This window comes from Meleagris gallopavo, chromosome 2 (genome assembly GCF_905368555.1).
Source record: "Meleagris gallopavo chromosome 2, MGAL_WU_HG_1.1, whole genome shotgun sequence".
NCBI lineage: Eukaryota > Metazoa > Chordata > Aves > Galliformes > Phasianidae > Meleagris > Meleagris gallopavo.
In genome coordinates, this window is record NC_139405.1 from 12475235 (window position 1) to 12498348 (window position 23114).

Sequence of the window (23114 nt, forward strand, 5' to 3'; positions counted from 1 at the left end):
ACAGATAGGCTGTCAGCAATATTCCACACTTCTCACTGTGCCAGTGCACCTCGATGCTGGTTAACAATTAATCATATTCCAGTTTCACTCTGTTCTTATAAAGAGGATTTTGCTAGAGCACAGAGTTTGATGGTTTAATAATACACTCATCCTGGCTTAAGAAGAGACCATAGTTCCAACAATCAATATTAAGATATAATGCAGTAAAGACACCAGCTCAATGTGTCAGCAGGATTATGAATTTTAACAACCTTCTGACTCTATTTATAAAACTATAGAAAACTGCCAAATTGATTACACTGAGAGAATAATTCATATATGCCTATCAGTCAATGTGCTATTTCCTATGTTATATCTTGCAACACCTTATCAGATCTTCACTCTAAGTATGCATACTATATATTAAATGACAAAAAACAGTTATGCTAGAAGAATTCACTGTACAGGAAAGAAAATAACAATGTATTTTCTTACAAAGACTATTGCAGGTCCCTCCTGATTGTGGAAATCACCATATGAGAGATAAGACTGTGTAGGGATGGGTAAAAAGTCTTCTCCTTTAGAATCTACATCATGAGCTTTATGCTACCCACCACTCACAAGACTTGCAGGCAGCACTCATGGGGAAGATTTCCTGGGGGGAGAGGAGTGATGGGCCCGTGTCTCCTCCCAGGCACCGCCCAGTGCAGCACATGCTTGGGATCATGCGATGAGGAGAATGCTGCACTGCTGAGCAACATCCTTTCCCATCTCTGCACAGTCACAGCTGCAGGCAGCTCCAGTGTTTGCAGGCACCGGAGCACTCTGCGGGCTCAGGAACACTGCAGCAGCAGCAATGAGCAGTGGGAAGGTTAGCTCAACACCCACAATCAATACAAAAAGTTTGTGTCATCTTCTGCTTTTTTAAAATAAAAGCCTAGAGGGTAAAGAATTCCAGGGTTCTGGTCATGTCCTCCAAGATACTTCCCTAAATTGCCATGGGCTAAATAATTCGTCAAGACCTATCTATCAGCACTGATATTCTCTTCTCTGGATTTGCACTCTGAATATATTCCTTCATGACAATAAATTCAAAAAGCACTCAGTTTTTACTTGGCACGTCACATTCAGTCACAGTGACATAGGATTTGCTGTTCAAAAAGGGGGAGAGGTATCCAAGTATCTTGTATTTGTGCTTTGTAAAAGTCTACATGAAAGCAAAGCACAAGTCAGAGCCCTGCATAAAACACCTGCAAAACCAGAGAGGCCCAACGCGGGGATCTGCAGCACAGCACTGACATAACGTTCTATCTTTACATCCCAGATCTATAGAATAGCTGTGTAACTTCAGCTTTTTTGTTGCAGTTATTAATACTTGCACAATTCTGATGTTCACAATAACCTATAAAAACCTCTGTGCAAACTCTGTGTCGGTGGCACTGTAGAAGAACAGTCAGAGTTGCATATAAAGGAAAAAAAAAAAACCAACCACTCTAATCACAAGCTAGTCAAAAGAATCTATGGAAGACAATAAGTAGCTAGTGATTACATCATTACGCGCAATAAAATCTGCAGCATATTAAAATCTTATTATCAGGTACTAATGTATGCTCTTTATCAGGGTGCAATGGCAATTACTAAAGCTGAAGGGGAAAAAAAAAAGCAACCTCAAAAGGAATAGCAGTTCTGTGATAGGGGATTTCTCTTTAAAAACCAGAGTTTACAGATACATTCAAGGACAACTCAGCAGGGAAACTGATTCGTTGTGTTCACTTAGAAACAACAGCATTTCTTATGCCGTTTGCAAGAAGAAATCAAAGACAGATAAACTGTCACATAAACTGACCCCCCAAGCACCCCCAGTCAGAGTAAAACCCATCCTATGCTTATCAACAGCCTTTTTTATCACTTTCTAGATGCACCAGTAAGATAGATTAGGAGAAATTTAATTATCAAAAGCTCTGTTCAATATTTAGGGTGCATTTTTTTTCCCCCTAGGACCAGACACACATATGGCAAGTTTACAAAAAAGTTGTAACTTCATACCATCATACAAACACAGCAATTCTGATTTTTTTGTTGTTTTTAACTTTCTGCTATGCTTGTGAAGAGTAGCAGAGATTTTCTTTTTTTTTTTTTTTTTTTCTTACAGCTGACAATTCTTTTTAGTAACTCCATTCCTTTGTGTACCATGTGTGGCAACAAATCAAATCAATAGGCATTACAGTATACAATGTGCCCAAAGATCTGCTGTCAAAGTCATTATTTGCAACTGCCTACATGAGCCTAATAAATGCGTGCCTGGAAGAAGAAGGGGAGACCAAAACCAGATAAAAGTTTGAAATACTTGAAACACAAAAAAGAATATTTCAAGCAACCGTTTTCTTTCTGTTCATATGCAAGTCTAATATACTGGTACTGTCATAGTTAAATTAAAGTATGTGATACATCATGAAGGAAAATACATCCAGCAGATGAATGATGCTTACTTCAGCATTGCGAGAAAAGCAGCAGGCTCCACATCTGGTATACGGATTTCATCTTTGTCCTCAGCAAGTTCTCCATAGAACATTGCATGGAATACCGAGCTCCCAACGGCCAGGACATACTGTTGAGAAAGGGAAATCTTATTTCATGCTTTAAGCTGAAAAAAGCTGCCAACAAAAACAACGTGGGAGAGCCACTCTGAATGTACTGGGCTTCACTGACAGGCACTAGATGCAGTTCAGTAAGAAATGAAGTCAAAGTTAAGAACAGAATTACACATTTTCCGCTTCATTTTACTCTCATGAGCATATATGCATTAGCTACTGGAAACTGCTCATATCCACTACACAAGTTAACTATTTCTAGAAAGTCTCAAGAGTAATATTAATCAACAGCACAAGCAGCATTCCTAGCTTTGCAGCGACTGCTTCAATACAAGCATACAAGAAACAAAGAAAAGCAAGGGACAGCACTGCACATAGCCTTTTACTGAATAGAATTACGCCTGCCCCAGAAGAGCCCAGTCCTGCATGCTGCGTCCTGGTGTAGCTGTGGGAGCTCTCCTGCCATCCCTCCCTTCCCCCCTCCCCCCCCAACAAAAAAAAAAAAACAACAGACAATGCAGCTGTTGCTTACTTTATGTCCCGGCAGCCGCTGGGTCCCACCTGGTGGCCCGACCACAAAATGAACATCTGCCATCAAGTCATTGTTGAACATCACTGCATTTCTACAAACAGAGACAACATGTTAATTTATAGTACTCAGTGCATCTGTGCAAAACAAATCAGATTTCTGAACACCTTAAAGTTACCCACTAGCAGAATGAAAAGTACTTTGTTTTTAGCTACATTATACATCACGTATGGAGAAAAAACAAAACTTGGAGGGGCAGAGGGGTGTATAAAAATTACAAAAACTTTTCAAAAAGTGGAAATCAGTCAAATTCCCACTAATATCTAACAGCAACATTCTTATTTACACTGTTTATTATTCAGACAGCTGCACTGTATGGAAAACAGATAAGAAAATATTTTCCATTACCAGAATACTTTTCTCTGCAGAGAGAACTGTTTTACTCAGTGAATAAACGAATAGCTAGCAGTACACATTATGAGCATCTCGCTACTTTTCACCAGTCCATTCAAAGAACAAAAATAAACTTTCCCAAACTTACCTCTCTCTGATGGTCGGATAAAGTCCTTGCCAGTTTGGTGCTGGAATAGTGTTGTTGTTATTGAGATTTTGCTGGTGGTACTGCTGGACAGCAGTTGTATTAGTGTTGGCTGGTTTCTTTCGGGGAAAAATATCAGCAGCCATCTTCTTCTTCTTTTTGGTCTTCAGAGTAATGATTTCATAGCAAACTGGAGGCAATTTGCTGCTGCTGCTGTTGCTATTTCCCTTTTTAGAGCTCTTCTTGGACCTGTTCTTAACCGTCTCTGGAAGCATCAAGAAAAAGGTGAGACATTTCATGTTCTTTCCTTTCTCATCTACCATGAGTATACTTGTCTGTATAGCTAGATAACTTGACTAGCTAAGAACATCAAAAAATGCACGTGTGAGCTGTTAAACACGGAGTAGCAGAGCAGAGAGTTTCTTTTCCAGCAAGACAAGGTGACCTTTCCAGCATTCCGACTAAGAAACCAGGCTTTAAGTTTGATCCAGTACTTGCATTGTTAAATACATCCCCATCATTCCTGCCAGTTTTATTTCTTCCCAGCTTTCCTGACCGCGAGCCACCCGAAAGCAGCACGCCCAGCACAGAGGCACACGCGCGGCTGTCGCAGCAGCTTCCCACCAGAGGCAAGCAAGACGTGCCGTAGCACCGCTCGCCTGCTCAGCGAGCTCAACTTGTGCGACGAGCGGATCCGAAGAGACCAGATAATCCAGCCCTGCAGATGGAGTCAGCCAGCACGCAGAGCCAATAGCTGAAGTCACTGATAACGATTGGGCTCAGCCGCACAGTGACACCTATTGTAACGAACGCGGCTCCAACGTTAAAGCGACAGCAGTTGTGCTCCTCATTTAGTGCGCAGCGCCAAGCAATAAAGGAAACCACGCACAGTTGCATAAGTGCCTGACTGACTAGAAGCGTGTGCGTTTCAGCTCTCCTTGATGCTGCCTGGATTACACAGGGGAAGGGATAAAATGTGGAAATCACGTAGAGACATCTTTGAGCCTAAACGTTTCTGCGGGAGCTATTTGCACACGCAATTCGTATGAGCGTGGCTTTGTACGAGCCTAGGATGCTCACAAATCCCTACTGTGGCAGTTGTTCAGAAAGAGCACGCTATAAATACGGGAACCAAAAGAAAGCAAATCAGCTAGCAGCAGCAAAGACAGCGACACAGTTAAACAATCCCCTTCCACGCAGTTTCTACTCCAGTGTAACATGAATAGAGATGAGGTCACAGCTTCAGTTTTAACTCCTTACGTTTCTAGGTAATGTAATGGCTTTTGACAGGGGTCCCAAATGACTAAGTAGCGTTAATTAGGCCAGCTTACACACGAAATGGTTGCACCACATCAGGAGGAAACTTCTACACGTGCAATCAGATTAAAGCAAGTCCGAGTGAATATACTTAATCGATGTTTCCAAGTATTCAATGCAAATCTGACCAGTTTATGAATCGCAGGCTGAAAGCATTTCTCAAGAGGCAAACACATCCTGATTCTGTTAACAAATACTTCCTGAAATAAACAGGATATAAGATATGCCAATGAAATCATTTAAATTAAAAAAAAAATCAAAAACTAATTTCCAGTCATTAGTTTACTCTGAATTAAATTTAGATCAGGTTTCCTTAGTAGAAGGTCAAGCGCATTAAGAAAAAAGGTAAGCATAACCAAAGTATTAGGTGTCAACATTCCCACCTTAAAGCACCGGATGGGTTGATCATTCTAACATCATTTCACAATTATTTTCCAATTCAAAAGAAAAAATCCTCTTTGCTCTTCAATTAATTAATTAGTCAATTAGTTTTGCTGGACAAGAACACGACACCAAAATAAAAAATTGACCGAAGGCTGGTGGAGAAACAGTTGACCTTGCTGAAATGCCTGTCAAGAGCCTGCCACGGACCGAAACTGAAGCACGGAGATGCTTCTCAGGCTGTTTACTGAAAAAACAACTGCAATTGCCACAGCTATAGCTCTGTAACTGAGTCTTGGAATGGTAATGCCTAAATGCAGATACTGCACAGATTATTAGGTCTCCTTGAGAGGTAACTCCACATTAAGCACCAAAACACTGGCAGTGGTCATCACGAGATTTGGCTGCAGTGGATTGGTAAAATATTATTTCCAGACACATATCTATCTCCTCTGTCTGTTAATTTAGAAGAAAATGGGGGGTCAGACCTGGCGTGGCTGAAAAGTAGAGATCTGTTCCTAAATAGATGGAGAGGCAGATCATGCAGTTGCCAAAGAAATATTTCCTAGCAAGCTTTTCTTTCCTTTTTTACTCTCTTTCTCCTTGTTTTTCTTGTTTTTATCTGTGACAGGTTCATTTGGGACAAACTAACCACGTTTGTCAGGTTGAATTGTGATGGTAAAAGAAAGGGTAAAGGAAAAGAAACTTATCCCACAGATGGGATGTTTATAATTGCTCACAGCAGAGAATTTACAATGGAAATACAAAGTATTCTTGGATTGGTGCAAGTTTTTTTTTTTTTCCCCCCTCCTTAGGTAAACTTCTATCCCTTCCAGTTACAATAACAACCTGTTTGCCATTCCACAGGGGAGCAAGCGTACAGATGTCAGAAAATCTGGTTTTCATCATTGCAACGGGCAAAAGAAAGACAGAGGAGGTTAAGAGATTCATATGGGAGATTTGATTTTCATTCCATAAATCCATTTTACCTAATCCCATAGAATAAAAGAAGCAAGGTCCCAACAAACAATTTAGCCACTGGAAGTCCAAGGATTATACCCATAGCAGATAGGGTTACCAAGATGCTACAGAAGAGAAATGGAATGACAGAGCCACTGTTAACTCAGTCTAGGAAAGACTAATAGCAAATGTAAACTGGCAGCTATCAACCATACCTTCAACTCCCACAAAACACAATGTGAAACATGCTGTGCTCTCTTGTGGAAGGAGGAGAGGAAAAGCTACGGCTGAAGTTTGTTCTGCCAAACCCAAAAGCCAGCCAGACCCCTAGTAACCAAAGATGAAAGTTCACACCTGCTGATACAAAGCCTAACAGCCATCTTTGTCAGTTCCTAAGCCACCCATCAAAATCTGGTCTGCTGCAACTGGGAAAGTATTAATGATTCCACAACAGACCCCAGAAGCTCCTATGAAAAAGTTATGACCCTTTCCACAGGCTTCATATCACCTTTCACTGAACTTTATTAGCTCCAAAACAAACCATCACATATCAGTTATTAGTCTCAAGTGAAGTGGAAAAAGAAAAGCACAGAAAGAATCAGTGCTTCTTGCATTCACTATTCATTCAGTTTTGGCAGCAACTACCATCTATTTTCCTATAAAATAGTTTTCCTCTTTTAATATACACATACTGTTAATGACTTACAGCTCACTGCAGTCAGTAAAAGCACATTCAGATGTGTGCCCTGTTGAAATATGAGTCAAAACTTCAAGTTCAAAGCAGTCTGTCTCTGGTGAGAGGAGTAAGGACCTTCTTTCTCCCAAAGACCTGTCCATCTCTGAAAACTTGTTGTGCTGTATCCCTCATTTTCTCCAGTAATTTTAATTTTTCTTTATTAATTATATATTAACAGAATGGAACTTTATAAGCATCTAAAAATGTGCATATATATATATACATATATATATATACACACATATACAATTCTTCAGAGACATCAATATTAACTTGTAAGCAAAGCAACCACACCAAAAGTATTAACTTAAAGGGTGTAGGAAATTCCATGCTTAAATCTGAACACAGGCCAAATGAAAATTCTAAATGCCAGATGTGAAGAACTTAGCAAAGGGCTACATTATGAGGCTGAGCTGCTATGCACCCACTTTCATCCTCCTTTCAAATGATACAGGGCGAGTTATAAGCCCTTGGAAATCACCTCTCAGCTAAAAAGTGTTTAAAACACAAACTGTCCAAACAAAGAAAAATTATTAATTTTACAGTTTAAATCCAAATGCACATGATATATCTACATTCCCAGTTGTAATTATCCTTTAGGACCATAATATGCTGTGAAACCATTGGGAAGGTTGTCACAGCAATCACGTGCACGCAGTGCTTGGAGCATGTATCTTTATGCCTTTCTAAAGGTAACTTACAATTGAGAAATCACTGAATTTCCGAGGTTGATGGGAAACCTCTTCCTCACACTGCATCAGTCCTTCCTTCTGCAATAGCAAGTATACCCCAAATTTTCCATTTTTTCGTCTTCTAGGTTGTGCTTTTCCTCTATCTCACATTTAGAGCTCTGCTCTTCATGTAGAAACATGAAGTGGACAATTTCCCTAAAAATCAAGATTTCTTCACAATTCCCAGTGGGCTGCTACAACCAGATTCTGAACTGAGGAACAAATTCCAAGTAGGCAATGAGAACATGCATATATTTCTTTTTTTGTAAAGTTGCCAAGTCTTTTCCTTGGCTGTTATTATGCCTATGCATTATTAAAATTCTTTGTTTAAATTCTGGATTCCCCAAAGAAATCAGTTTCAGATGGTACATCTCTATTAACCAAAATAAATACGCACTTAATATTTAACAGATCTACCTGTCTGCCGTTACTTCCCGTTGAATTTAAGCTCACTCAAACACTAATTAAAAAATGATGTGTACAAGTTCAAAGAGCAAAAAAGCAAACAATAAAGCCAAGAAACCCAACCCAGACAGCCGAGGAGCTTAACGCTGTTTAACTATTTATGAGTTATTTAGTCACTTGGAAGAAACCACCCCATCCCAACCCTTCTGTTTGTAAAAACACTTGCTTGGAAAGGGGACTGACAGCTCTATTCTTGATTTCCTCCAGTAAAAAAGCACTTTAGGATTGAATAAATCTCCCACCACTCGTCCTCACACAGGTTTCCGATAGGCAGCACTGAAACAAACCAGGACTGTAACCGTTCCTGTCTGTTGCATCAAAAAGTTGGTCCCTACGTCTCACTCAGTGAGGGCTCCCTTAAAAAGACTAAAAGCAGGGACAAAGATGGGTAACGCTGTGATGGCTATCAAAGAAGTCTGAATACATAGTAGAAGTAAAAGTAAAAATAAAAAAATAGAGTATTTCTTTCTCAGAAAAGCATCAATTTAGAACAGCATCTTGAACCAACACTAGAAACTACAATGTATTTTGCTATAGCTTGTATGCTAGCAAAATGCTTGTTTACAAATATTCTTCCCAACTCTGCTTAGTGATAATCTTATGCTCTAAAGTATGAAGGTTAAAACCCTCAGAATATTTTTATCCACAAATATCTTTTTTTTCCCCCCATGAGTGCTCTTAGTGCCTTCAAGGAAACAAACACAGGGAGTTCTGAGCAGCCCAGTCAGCAGTTAAATACAAGTTTTTATAAAATAGAAGAACAGAGAATAAAATTGCCTTTTATTTTCACATTCTTGTATTATTTGCATCTCTGCACAACACTTCTTACTCGACTCCCTGCCAAGACAACCTTCATCGTTTAAATATGCCTTTTTTTGTATTTGCAGACATTTTCATTGCCCCCTTTTAGTTTTTACAGCAATATCCTTTTTTGAGACAAAGCAATCAAATCAAAGCACAGTACTTGAGAACAACATTTATCTCTATATTTATTTCATCGTGAACATCCTCCTTCCCTGCATGCTCACCAATTTAGGCTTGGCCCAAACCGAGCAGCATCTCCTCCTGTTACATTCTTCCTTAGCTGCTTTACCTCTGCCATTTAACCACAGTAAGAGGTTCAATAACTGATTGTTTCTTTCCCAAACATACTAACATAACTCTACAAGATTTTTGTACGCTGTGGAGTTTTGCTTTTAAAATTAAAACTTTTATTTTCAGCTTGATAAAAATAAATAGAGCTTGCATATTAAAGTGAGAAAAAATATTTACATTTATCACGCATTTTCATTATGAATTCCATGCCATGTTTGCTGTATGAATGGCAGTCTGTAGAAAACACAACTGTATAAAAAAACATCTTAGATTTAAAGAGTCTACAGTGAACAATAACAGTGAATTATCACACATTCTCTTCTGCATACATGGAAAGAAATTAAGTGAAATGCTTCATCACAACATGAAATACACAATTTTACCATCCTGCACATAGTTTGGCAATTGCAGGTAGGAAACATCCTAGAGTAGAATTGGCAATTTATCTTACAAACACCCATTTGCCGCTTCGTAGCTCAAAGTAAGAACAAGGGTTGTAAATGGATGCTTGAGATGAGAAAACCTGCAGCTACAAAATGAGAAATTCAAGGTTACAGGTGATAGGCTGTTTTTCTACTAGAAGTGATAAGTTTTGCTCTTGACAATCCGTGGGGTCAGAAAGATAAGTTCTTTCCTTGTAGCTGCTTCTTTTGGTTGTTGTTGCTGCTTCTAAGCACAATACTGCAAACCTGAAAGCCTTCAACCCCTTTTCTAAGGCAGAGGTCAACTTTAATTCTATTCTGCCTCTTATCAAAACTGACCTACAAAGGAAAGATCAGATAGCTCAGGAAATTGGTAATGAGATACAGTGGTTTTCATCTCTAGGTCACTAACTCTAAATTGACCGAGGTCACCAGTAATCAAAAGTCATTAGCATTTAATGATCATTCAGTGCCCTGTGAGAAAGAAGCTAGCGATCTCAGTGCACTTGAGAGAAACCAGCACTACAATTAGTACTCACATGCTGCTTATTTCAACAGAGATTGTCATCAGGTAACTACAGCCACAACTTCCCTTCCTATCTTACAGGCAGATTTTATACTAGACAAACCTCTATACTAACTTCAACTCAGCTCAGAAACACTTCATTCAATTAGCTAAATTAGGACCTACAAAGACGACGATCCTGTTCCCCTCCATCACTGTCTCCCAGATGTCTTTGTCCCCCTACACACAGCTCAGTTAAGCCTGCCAAAAGGTAGCGCAGATAAAGAGAAGACAACTTCTCAGCAAGATCTTACTTAAGAGCTGGTGGCACTAGAAGAGTACCTACCCCATCAAGATCCAAAGGGACAATGCGTTACCATTGATTATGTTAGTGTGTAATTCAAGGATTCTGTTTTTCACGAGCAGCTCACCTACTTTCACATGAAACCAGTGATGAAGTACCCTGTGGGACACGAGAGGGAAGAGGATATTGCTACGACCTACATGTCAGCTGTTCAGCAGCCTGCAAACTTCAATTTCCTGAGACTGCCGTGCTTTAAGCTGCTTCAAGTTTGCAACTGAACAAAGTTAAGAAAACAGAGGAGACTTGAAAAGCTCTGTTAGGTGTCGTAACATAAACATTACTGGGTTCTGCCATGGTAAAAAGGCATCATGCCAATCCACAGGACCCTGAACTTTGCTAGATGTGAAACGACCAGCTTACAACCCAACGCAGATCCATGACTTGGCACACTTCTGTTTACAGAAGAGCGTACCTGGAACCATTCAGTGTAAGTATTTAAAATAAGTTAGAAGAAGGGAAAATGGCACGGCTTTTTGTTTCCAGTGCATTTTAAGTGACAAAAGAGAAGACTATCCCAGCTAGTGAAAAAGGAACAGGTTAGTCCATCAGCAAAGCAAAGAAATGCATTATCAAGCACAGTAGCTCTCCTTTCTCAAAAGTCTCAAATCCATGAACAAACACTCATATAATTTTTTGACAGCTGCTTAATAACCCCAATTTTTGGTTATGAGGCACCAATCACTGTATCCAAATAATCCAAGGAATGGACACAAACACTAAGTCCATCAGACTGCACTGTACTCAATTCATTCTCTTTCACCACGTTAGAAGCTGCGGATCTTGTTGCTCGCTCTTAACTTTGTTCCCAGCTTCACACAGCACAGCCAGGTTCTGCTTGGATTTATAATGGTGACTCCCCAGGGGAAAAAAACCACTGCCAAACTGTGATCTGCTTAGATGTTTCACAAAATCAGATTTACTTTCTTCCATGGCAAATATTTCAGTCACACTTGCCAATTAGATCAGCTATGCTTTAGCATTTTGATTAATTTCTCCTCCTCTTTACAAGTGAATGGCAGCTTACTTGCAGGAATGAATTTTCAAGATAGACATGAATATGCTCCTTAATTTCTGGTTTCAAGATATATTTTCAAGCAGTTAGACTTATTTGTGCAGGAACACCATGGTATCCTAAATGCTAACTCTCCTTCACAATAATGCTGTCTTATTGGCTCTATTTTCAGAGCTGTAGTAGAGAAAAAATTGAAGGAGAAAGTAATTAAAAGTAAACAAATACAAGTATTTTATGGGATTGTGCAAGGTAAACCTGCACGTGCATCAGTTTTACGTATTAAAAAACTTTGCCAATTATGAAAGCCTTTATTTTTTCATATACGTGCAGCAGTATCATCTCAGCCTGATAGTCAAAAATCCAACAGCACCTAGGTGTTCTATGCTGTTATGTGCACTGTGTGACCCTAACATCACACTGCATACTTTTGAGCTCGTGCTCAACAGAACGTGCCTCGACAGAAATTGAGCAAATTAGCAGGGCCGGGATTGCTTCCACCTGAGTTAAACCAGGCACTGAGGACCCCAAAGTAGAGCAAAACACTGTTCCTCTGTTGGAGTGAAGTCACTGCATGCATTTCTATTGCAAATAATAAGCAACTTCCTCACCTCCTCCCCAGTCTCAAAAAGCATGGCTTAAATTTTCACTCACGCCCACTGCTAGTAGGGCAAGGTGACACGCTATAACACATGATGGATTAGTCTTCAAAGGGATTTTGTTCCACCTTAAAAGCCCGTGTATAAAACCTCACAGCTGCTAGGTGCAAGCAAACGTGCTACCCAACCAAACAGTTACTTTCTGCTCTTACTCTCAAAAAACCTTTGTCACCAAGCAAGCACTGAGCAAAACGAAAGGTAACAAAACTATAAAGCTGGAGAATGTAACATTTTGAAGCAAAATGACTCCTCCACATTTCTGGAGAGTACCAGAAACTCAGGTAGGGTGGAAGCAAAATCTAACCTGACACATGAGTACCACCCTGTCAGAGGAGCAAGTTACCAACCCATTCAGAAGCATACTGAAGTGGTACCTGACCTGCTAGTGACTGAAGCTATTCAGGGCACCAGGTAGCCTCACAAGGCAGGTAACAGGGCCAGACAAGGGGACTTCTCAATGTACCTTCCACATCTGTTTTCTGTGACAATATGCTCTATATACCCAGAATGCCCAGCAGACATCACCAGCCTGCCCATCTGTATTTTAAAATCTCTGCAAATTCTCTGTGGAAACCGGACTCACTTAAACCTTCTTTCACTTTAGCGTGCTGAGTTATCAAATTCAAATGAACCAAGAGGAGCAGAAAAGTGACAAGCCAGGCCAGAAAAACAGAAAGCCCATGAATACAAATGAAGTGACTAAGCTTTTCCCCTGGGTTTTGTAGAACAAAACAACAGCCTGTGAGATTGGTGAGTTAGTAGAAAGTCACAAGAGAACCATCTTGAATGATCTGACAAAGCTAATGAAGGGCATGAACAACATTCCGCTACAGAACTAGCATCCTTCATACAACTTCACACAATGGCCTAAATTTCTTCAAACAGCATAATGAACAGTAAGTCATCATCAGACCTCTGCTTTAATTGAGCCGGCCACAACACTGAAACTTTGATCGTAAGCATACCAGCTGTTTTGGAACTTGAGATAAAAAATTTCTATCACAAGTTCTAACAAGCAAGTATCTACACAGTAGATATTACTACCGATAGCTGAATCCTTTCTCTCATAAAAGGCAAGCAAAGAGGAACTCCACGTTTCTTCTGAAAGGTGCTTCCTCTGGGGCAGAGCTGAGTACCACTGGGGGTGAAACAGCAGGGAAGTTATCATGCATTCTGCTGCTGCAGAGAAATAGTCAGAGAAATAGTACTGCACACTACATTCAATTTTGGCAAACTTATTTCAAATGCAGAAGGTCCTGAAGTATTTAATTCCCAAACAGAATTACCTAATAAACTGCCAAGATGTGACACGTTACGACAAACCGCACGTAATTTCTGTGGGCAGTGATGAGAGCAGCTCTTTCCCACCAAAACAAAACCTGTTTTAAGCCTGAGTCAGGGATAGGACAGTTACATTACAACCAAATGCGCTCTGTGTGCACACAAACAATACCACGTCCCTCCGCAAACAGGGGCCACAGAATAAAAACTCATGGTATAAATTTAATGCTGGAAAGAATAAAAGTTGTGAAAAATGCAGTAGCAGCACAGGAAACCTACCCAGCCTTGGGTGCTTTAATTAGGAATGCAGGTAATCACCTCAGGAGCATTACACACGGTAACTTCAGCTTTTTTCTCACGTGGGGCAAGAACAGCCCGCAGCCCTCGCCCCAGAACAAAACTCTGGAGGCGCCAGGCCTCCATAAGCAGCTCTGTTTGCAGACACGCGGACAGCCAGCCCACAGCTCGCGGACTGCGGTCACTCGGCGCTCAGTCACACCGCTTTCCCCTGGGAAGTTCCAGATCGCAGCGCTCAGCGGCAGCCCCCCGCAGCCCCCGGGCCGCTCTTTGTACCGACGCCTCGCGCAGCTCCGCGCGCCGCCCGAACTCCCGCTCCCCAACTTTGGCGGAAGGCTCGGAGCGGCGCTCGCCGTACCGGCGCCCAGGTGCGGCCGCTCCGCCCCGTCTCCTCGCCGACACGTCCCCGGGAGCCGCCAGCTCCTCCCCGCCTCGGCCCCCGGCACCGGGCCCCTCCGCTCGCGGCGGCTCCCTCGCCCCCCGGCGCCGCCGGCCCGGCCCCGCCCGGCTTACCGCCCGCTCCCCGCCGCCGCCCGTCGGCGCCGCCCGCCCGGTGAAGGCCGTAACGGCCGCCTCGGCGCCCCCCGCACCGCTGACCTGAGGCGGCCCCGCTCCCGGGGCGGCGCGGCCCCTCGCAGCGCCCCGCGCGATCCCGCCTCGAGAGCGCGCCCGCCCGCCCCGCGCGCACGCGCACGCCGCGCACGCTCCTCAACCCCCCCCAACTCCTTCCTGCACAGCCGGCGCGCGGCGCGGAGGGGCAGCGGCGCTCGAGTTCGGCGGCTTAAACTCCAAAAAGCGCCGAAGCAATGCCGCTGTAGGGCCGTAATGTCAATAGAACAGCGCGGAGGGCGCGTCGGGACACCGGCCCGAGCTCAGAGAGTGTGGGAGATGAGCAAACCGGGGGGGTTAAGGCGCTACCGCCCTTCCCCGTCGACACCGCGAGCCGGTCGAGCCCTGCGCTGCTGAGCCGCTTCGGAAGCGATCTGCGCGGGCAGCAGCGCCGCAAGGGAGCGGCGCCACGGCCCCCATCGGCGCTCCGGTTCACGTAGCGCTGCTCTCTCTGGTCGCAGGGGAAATTAACGTGCGTTCCTGGCTTTTATTTTTTAAAAGCCTAGCAAAAGGCTTTATTTCAAGGTTTTTTGTGTTTTTTTTTTTTTTTTTTTATGCCTAAAGAGACAATTATTTCTAGAGTCGGTGTTGCTCTCTGGCTGAAGTCTCTCATGACGGTTCATTTGCCCTTGTTATAGATGTTACTTCAGCAGATACCTCCGCAATGTGACATAAGGCACATCTGTGGATAATCCTGCTTAAATATTTTAGCTGTTAAAGTAGATACGGAACTACCCAGCAACTCTAATGACCGTATACGTACACAATCTATAGCTCTTATGGCTTTCACCAGCAGAGTACATGCTTTAAATTACAGTGTGCGAATGAATATTTAATTGGGACTTGAGAGGCTAACGAAAATATTCATTGTCTGAAGCGAATTTAAGCAGCGGGGTTAAACCTGGATAACCGCTGTGATTTTCCATCCTGTTTTCAGATGGAAGGTAGAAGGCCTTTTTGCAGCTCAGGTAATTCAGAGTGGTACATGGCGAGAGAAACCCATGTCTCTTGTTTCGAAAAAGGCTTTTCGCAACCTGGATTTGTGATTCCATGGTGGAAAAACATGCTCTGGCCATGGAACTACTCATTACGCTCACCTGATTTGTACATCCTGCTTCAAAAGCATGCACCGACCAGTAGTGAACTCATTCTTACCTTGAAATAAGGCAGGCCTACTGCAGCCAGATCACACCTCCATTATGAACTAAATGGGGTACAGCCTGCTGCCAAAGTGTCATTAGTTGCTTTTGGTCCTCCTCACCTTCAGGCTGTGTGGATCATACTCCCAGTGTGAGTTCAGCAGGACAGATTTTTGGGATCCTCAGAGCTCTCCTGAGTTTCCAGCTCAGTTTGCTCAGCTGCTCACAGAAGCCTGGACCATGACTACCTTTCATGTCTCAAAGAACACCAACCTGGTTCAAAGCATACAAGCATGTGGTTACTTTTCCAAGTCAAGAAAACCTCTGCGCAGCTTGCTATATTCCTCAGAGATGTGCTAGTTATCCAGTGCTGCATTTTGCTGACAAGTTTCAGCCTAACTCCAGAGCAAACAAGCTGCCATATGAGCTAGACCTGAGAAGAGCTGCAGTATGTGACTACCAAACAAACTTTCAGCAGGGGAGGAAAAAAGCAAGAACTTCTAGTGTGACTGCATATTTGTGTCTTCTTTCCTTGTGCTGAAGCTGTTGCACTCATAGCCCAGAAATCGCTACAGTGAAGGCCTCTCCAGAAAGGCTGGATGCTCCTCAAGAAGGAAGTCTTAAAGGCATATGAGAGCAGGCTTTCCCTGAGTGCTTTGAGATGAATGAGCAGGAAAGAAGACCAATGTGAATGAACAGGGAACTTTTGATGAGACTAGGAGAAAAAGCCTACCTCCTGTGAAAGAAAGGATGGGCATCTCTGAGAGACTACAAGGAAGTTGTGAAGATATGCAGGAAGAAATTTAGAAAGGCAAAAGCCCAGCTTGAACTCAACCTGGCCATTGTGGTAAAAGAAAACATCTTTTTTTTTTTTTTTTTTTTCCAAATATATTAGCAGTAAGAGAATGGCTAAGAAGAATCTCCATCTTTACATCACCACTGAGGATAAAGAAAAAGCTGAGGTTCTCATTGTCTTCTTTACATCTGTCTTTAATAGTCAGACCAGTTGTCTTCAGTGTACTCTATTGCCTGACCTGAAAATCTGGGATGGGGAGCAGAATAAATTCCCCATGATTCAGGTAGAGACAGTTAGACCTTCTACTCCATCTAGATTGTCACAAGTCCATGGGGCCAGATGGGATTCACCTGAAGGTGCTGAGGGAGCTGACAGAGGTGACTGCCAAGCTGCTTTCCAGCATCTATCAGCATTCCCAGTCAGCTGGAGAAGTCCCAAAGGATTGGAGGCTTGCCGATGTGACTCCCATCTAAAGAAGGGTCGTAAGGAGGATCTGGGGAACTACAGGCCTGTCGGCCTTACCTCAGTGCCAGGGAAAATTGTGGAACAGATCATCTTGAGTGAGATCACAAGGCATGTGCAGGACAACAAGGGGATAAAGCGCAATACGCATGAGTTCATAAAAGGCAGGTCCTGCTTAACCAACCATATCTCTTTCTATGACCGAGTCACTCGCTTGGTGGATGACGGAAAAGCTGTTGATGTTGTCTACCTAGACTTCAGCAAAGCCTTTGACATTGTCACCCACATTATTTTCCTAGGGAAGCTGGAAGCCCATGGCCTGGGCAGGTACACTCTTTGCTGGGTAAAGAACTGGCTGGATGGCCATGCCCAAAGAGTGGTGGTGATTGGAGTTAAATCCAGCTGGCGACTGGTCACAAATGGTGTTCCCAAGGGGTTGGTATTGGGGCCCATCCTGTTTCATGTCTTTATTGATGATCTGAGTATACCCTCAGTAAGTGTGCAGATGACAGGAGGTTGTAAGGAAGTGTCTTTCAGCTGGGCTGAGGCCAATTGGGTGAAGTATAGCAAGACCAAGTGCTGAGGCCTGCATTTTGGTCACAACCCCCTGCAACACTACAGGCTTGGGGAGGGTGGCTGGAATACTGTGCAAAGGAAAAGCACCTAGGAGCATTCATTGATGCTCACCTGAACATGAACCAGCAGTGTGCCCAGGTGGCCAAGAAGGTCAGTGGCATCCTGGCTTGTATCAGAAATAGTGTTACCAGGAGGATCAGGAATGTGATCATCCCTCAGATATGCTGAGGCATATCTGTGTTCAGATTTGGACTCCTCACTACAAGGAAGACATCATGGCTCTGGAGCATATCCAGGGAAGGGCAACAAAGCTGTGGGGGGGTCTTGAGCACAAGGAGCGGCTGAGGGAACTGGGATTGTTCTGTTTGGAGAAGAGGCTTCAGGGAAACATTACTGCCCTCTACAGCTACCTGGAAGGACGGTGTAGCAAGGTCAGGATCAGCCTCCTCTCCTATGTAACTAGCAGTAGGACAAGAGGCAGTGGCCTCAGGTTGTGCCAGAGATTATTTAGGTTGGATGTAGGGAAAAACTTCTCCAAAAGAGTGGTCAGGCACTGACACAGGCTGCCCAGGGAGGTGGTTGAATCACTGCCTCTGGAGGTGTTCAAGAAATGTGTAGATGTAATACTAAGAAGGATGGTGTACTGGGCAACATTGGTGTTAGGTGGATGGAGAGACAAGATGATCTTAGAGGTCTTTCCCAACCTTAAGGATTCTATGATTCTTTTGCAGTGTTCCATCATAGCTTTGGGACTCTGCCTGCTCCTATCCCAGGTTTCCAGGCAAGCACCAGCACCGCCTACCACAAACCCAGGGTTATAGCACTGCTAGGGAAGGTGAAGCTGTGCATGGGAGAATTTTTTTTTAGTGTCTGCAAAGCCATTTAACTGGGATAGACTCTGCCATGTATTTCTGGCAGAATAATAGAGTAAAATATTTGTGTTCAGTCACATCCAGACTTGTCTGTTCTCTTGTCTCAGAGATTTTCCAGGTATTGAGCAGCACTTTACAAAGACTTACTAACTTGAAGAGGCATTTAAATATTCATTTTCCAGTTCAGCTTGTATACTCAGGAGGTTTTCCTCAAGTGCTTCAGGATTTAATTGCAATTTCTCCAAAAGCGTTTTTCCACCAGGTGCTTTTTCTACTGCTGGCCATGCCCTCCCATGTCTACCCTCACCTCTTAAAGCTTCACCAAGTCTCTCTACACAGCTTCCCGGAAAGGTTATTGTCTTATGCTTAATGGAGAGGAAAAAAAAGGCAGTACAAGAGATTTACTGCAAATGGAAGCTATTACTGGAGCAGTTATCAAATGAAAGAACAATATAATAATGTCTAGCCATAAAGATATGAAGAGTTGCTTGTCAGAGGCAAACACCCAATGTGTAAAGTAAATGTGCATGGCTGCTGCAAGCTCTTTTTGGCAGACAAATTCAAGTCCTTGCAGCATAGGTGAAACCCCCAGGTGTTCTGCAGACACTCAGGCTATAAGATGAGTAACCAAAGCAGAAGCAGACAGAGTGAGATGCACTGTCAGCTTTCTCAGAGCTGGAGATTTACACAAAACAGAGCTTGGCCCCATCCTGATGTCCCCAGTGCGCTGCCATGTTCCCTGCTTATTTAGGCATCAGATGCCTCCAGAAGCTGAATCGTGTTATCTCCAGCAGGATTATAGCTCATTGAGGCTGCTGAGCCTGACTATTGGGTTAATACTTAATGAAATAATAGCAGAGGGTGTTGAATTTTGTCTCCCCGTAGACCTGTAAGGTCAAGTCACGTAGGCTAAGGAGCAAAGCTAGAAGACAGCGCTTTCCAGTTGAGAATTTAGGCACATACCGTTTTTCTCTTCTCTCCCAATTTTGCCCTCTCCTGAAGAGCTGGGACAGGAATTTTCAGGCTTAAAACAACTTCTGTTAACCTTTCCAAATTAGAAATACATGAACTAGTAGAGCAGGAATTCACATGACATCTTCTGCTAACATAATAACTGAGGGGTAAATCCACAGAAACACCAGAACCCCCAGTGAGAATTGTGGCCTTAATACAGAGGAAAAGATCGTGCATGTTGAGGCTGCAAAATATTAATGCAACCTGAGCACAAGAGCAGTAAAAGAAAAAAAAGTAACCTCTGTGGAGCAGCTGTACATTTTTTCAGAAGTGTTATATCAGTGAATGCTAATGAGAAAGTCCTCCAACATCCCATAGGGACAGAGTGCACTAATTCAGGTCTAGAGGTGGGTGCCCACAGTCGTACGAGCCTTTCTGTGCCTCTGCCCTCACTCATCAGAGAGGACTGTTGAAACATCAATCTCACCACATGCTGCTGAGGGACCCAGTGCTAGTATCCCCTTCTTCAGGTACCCTTGCAACCAGACTGATTGTTGCCACTACTGCCAAGCTCTCATGCCAAGTTTAGTTGCTCTCATATGACTAGGATGCCCCTGACTAATAATCATCAGCATCAGGCACTGGTCATATTGCCTCTGCAGGTTTCCTGCAGTAGCACGCACATAATTTGCTCACAAATAAGACATTAAACTCTGTCTCATTGTCCCACTCATCACACATCTCATAACTCTTCTCCTTTTATTTATAAAGAGAAGCCAAACATCCTACAGACGTGTGGCATCAGCTGTGGGTTCAGCCCAGGACTCCATTGCAAAGAGACCACGGAAAGGTACAGAGAAGCTGCTGGGGCTTTCTCTTCCCTTGAGTACTGGGACAGGAGAGGCTTTTGTAGGCAATCGGAAGAGTTTTTGATTCCTGAGAAGTAACATTTACAACTGACACAACACCCCAGCCCTTTCCCCATTAAAATCACTTACATTTAGCAGCACAGTCACACCTCCTTTCCTGTTGTCCAGCTGTATAAACTACACCAGAAACCACTTCTAAGTCTTTTTTCCAAAGGCTCATGCTCCTTCTGCAGTCTTTTATAGCTTTGGCATGCAGTCATGCCCCAGGTGCCATTTAACTCTTCCCTGTCTGCCTCAGGAGGGCAGTAATATTTTTCCTTTGTAACCATGAGTTGTAGTCAAGTTTTTCTTCTTAACAAAGTTGTCTGTCAAAAAATGGAAAGATGCAAAACTGAGGTTTTCTGTTTAAAGGCTGTAGTGATGATGCGTGGCTGTGTCAGGCAGGTGGGTTTGGGGTCAAGGTGTGCTTATTAAGATGAGGAAATAAATTGCCCTTACCCATTTGAATCAATGACTTGTGCTTTTGTGAAAAAACACTGGAGAGTTTTGTCCTGGGCACAGCTCTCAGGGCAAAGCAGCTGAGGGAATCCTCATCCCAGTGTTCTGTCCTGGTGGGTGATGAGTGATCCCTAGCCAGGACTCCTGGATCTGTACGAAGGTACCATATTGGGCTGGCCGAGTGCCTTCTGGAAGTTCATGCCTGCTGTGTCTAACAGGGGTGAAGTAAGTAAAAATACCTGGCAAAACTAGTAAGTCCAAGAGATTGACTCCAAAATGTCTACTCCAGTGCTTGAATAGTCAACACTTTCAAAATCCATGGGTATTCAAGCCTGCCTCGAAGTCTTGCTGACCTGAAAGCTGCTTGCAGGACATGTCAGAGGAGTTGCACAAGCTCCCCTGCTTTCTGGGTGGACTGTGCCTCAAGCAGAGGAAAGCTACAGCAGCAGGCGAGGCTGCAGAGAGGCTTATGCCAGCTCTGTGTGATGGTGAAATAGGATGGTGCTTTAATAGAGAATTAGAAAGGAAAATGGTTATTGAATTTTACTACAAATCCCCAAGGCAGAATGAGGAGTAGGATGTAAAAATGTTCAAGGAAATTAAACTGGCAATAAGGAAGGGCAGAGTGTTGATACCAGCAGCCTTAATTATCCTAGCTTACAATGGGTGTACTCTGTAATAATTTTCAAGTATCGTTGAAGTGAGCACAACAGGTTTGACCCACTGCTTCTTAAATAAACTGCTCTAATTAGTAACATGCATGCATTATCAGGAGCTGCCAGGAGCAACATCTTGAGTCTGTTACTGTGGAACAAAAATAGTGGATACTAATCTTGCTCTTAATAATTTTATGTGTGTAGGTTATGGATGTAGCAGGAGCTGCAGGGTGGAGAAATCTCTACAGCATGATGGAGAGCAGACAGGTATGAATCTTCACATCCTTCACACTGACTGAAGAGGTCAAATGCAGCTGGTTTCTTCTCCAGAGTCATTAGTTTATTCTCCTACATTTACCTCTTTGCACATTGTTGAGAACAGCGTATGAATGGGGTGGATAATCCCAGCTTTGTGTGAGGAGAACCATCCTCAGCAGTTTTGCCTCCTGCCAAACAAGTATGTGTTTTCAATCTGTCCTTTTGGTGCCCGGAGCAAGAGCACAGGCTCCCTCTGCTCCCTGCGTCTGCATGGCAGAGGGCATGGATTAGCTCTGAGTAAGGCGTCTTGAGAGTCACAACCATCTGGCTGTCATTAGTTTGATTTGATGGAATTGGACAAACGTAACAATTAGTATAGTAAAAACTCCTAATTAAATAAAAAAAAAAAAAGATGATGATTGAGGATGGATGGGTTTTTAATTTTGTGCATGAATGAAAGAACATGTTAATTAAAACCTTGAGTTTATTTATGCGCTATTCTCATTTTGTAGCAAGCTTCAAGGTCCCTGAACCTGGCTGACAGCTCACATCTCCGTCCTGCAGCCCCAAGTTCATCTATCCATCCTGTCCTCTCCTCTCCTCTCCTCTCTTCCCCTCCCCTTCCTTTCTCTCCTCTCCCCTCCTCTGCACATTTGTTCCTTGGCAGCTCCCAGCCACTCACCAGGCTGCCTGGGGACATCAGGGAGGGGGCATACCTGGCAGCAGAGCCTGCTGCTGGCATGGGCTTCAGGGCTTATTGCATCAAGGTGTATGCATTTCAACTTCAAGTGCTGTAAAATAGGAGGAGTTCAGCCCTTATGACATTCAGGATGTGCGGGAAGGAGTCCTGAAGTGGAAACTGCAACTCAGTCTCTCTCTTCAAAGTAGTGCAAAAAGAGAAGTAAAACAGATCCAGAAAGGCATCTATTATTATGTAGGCCTTCATGTGAAATCCTTGCATAAGAGAGCAGAAAGCTGGTAAGCTGCAAGAGTTTTATTTTCTATGTTTTGCAGGGTCAGCCTCTGACCGCACATCAGTTTCCTGCTCTAGCCAATGAAATCAGCACTGCAATTACTCCTTACAAACTTGTGGCTCAAAGTCTTTGCTGTGCTCCTGCTTTTTCTTCCAGCATGAAATTTTGGACTGAATAAAAAATATTCACAGGCAAACAAGTTTCTACATCTCTTAAAATCTCTTTGGGAATAAAAGAACTCCAAAGCAGTGGGAAAGTGCTTGGTTCTTGTGAGCCCTTCTTAAAGGCACTTTTGTGGCCAGTGCCACCTCTCATAGGAAATCTCTTAGCATCCTGAGAGTCCACAGGGTTTGAGAATTGAACACTTCTAAGAAAAACACTGTGAGAAATATACATCATCTGAGTACTCTGGGTCATCAGGCAGCCCTCATGATGTAATGAGAGGGTCCTGCCAGCCCCTTCTCCAGCAGATTTCTCAATACTCCCTAAAAGCATAGCAGAAAATTTTAAAAAATAAATATAAGATTTTGAAAAAGCCACATAGTGAAGAGAGTTAAATAACCTAGCAAGGAAATCAAGTGTTTTCTGATAA

General features: G+C 43.1%; 1 protein-coding gene across 9 annotated transcripts in view; it reads right to left on the reverse strand.

The window, feature by feature from the left end:
- Positions 1–23114, reverse strand: part of BTBD3 (BTB domain containing 3) — an 86736-nt gene that overhangs the window by 5685 nt on the left and 57937 nt on the right. For 2 of the 9 annotated variants that reach the window (XM_085218950.1, XM_085218947.1), the window contains exons 5-9: positions 20266–20501; positions 15730–15880; positions 3641–3902; positions 3103–3193; positions 2469–2587 (exon numbers count right to left, since the gene is read on the reverse strand). In XM_085218950.1, coding sequence (XP_085075076.1) covers positions 2469–2587; positions 3103–3193; positions 3641–3783 — 353 coding nt within the window. In that variant the 5' untranslated portion in view covers positions 3784–3902; positions 15730–15880; positions 20266–20501. The other 7 variants (XM_085218946.1, XM_085218949.1, XM_085218951.1 and 4 more) reach the window with 7 other exon arrangements.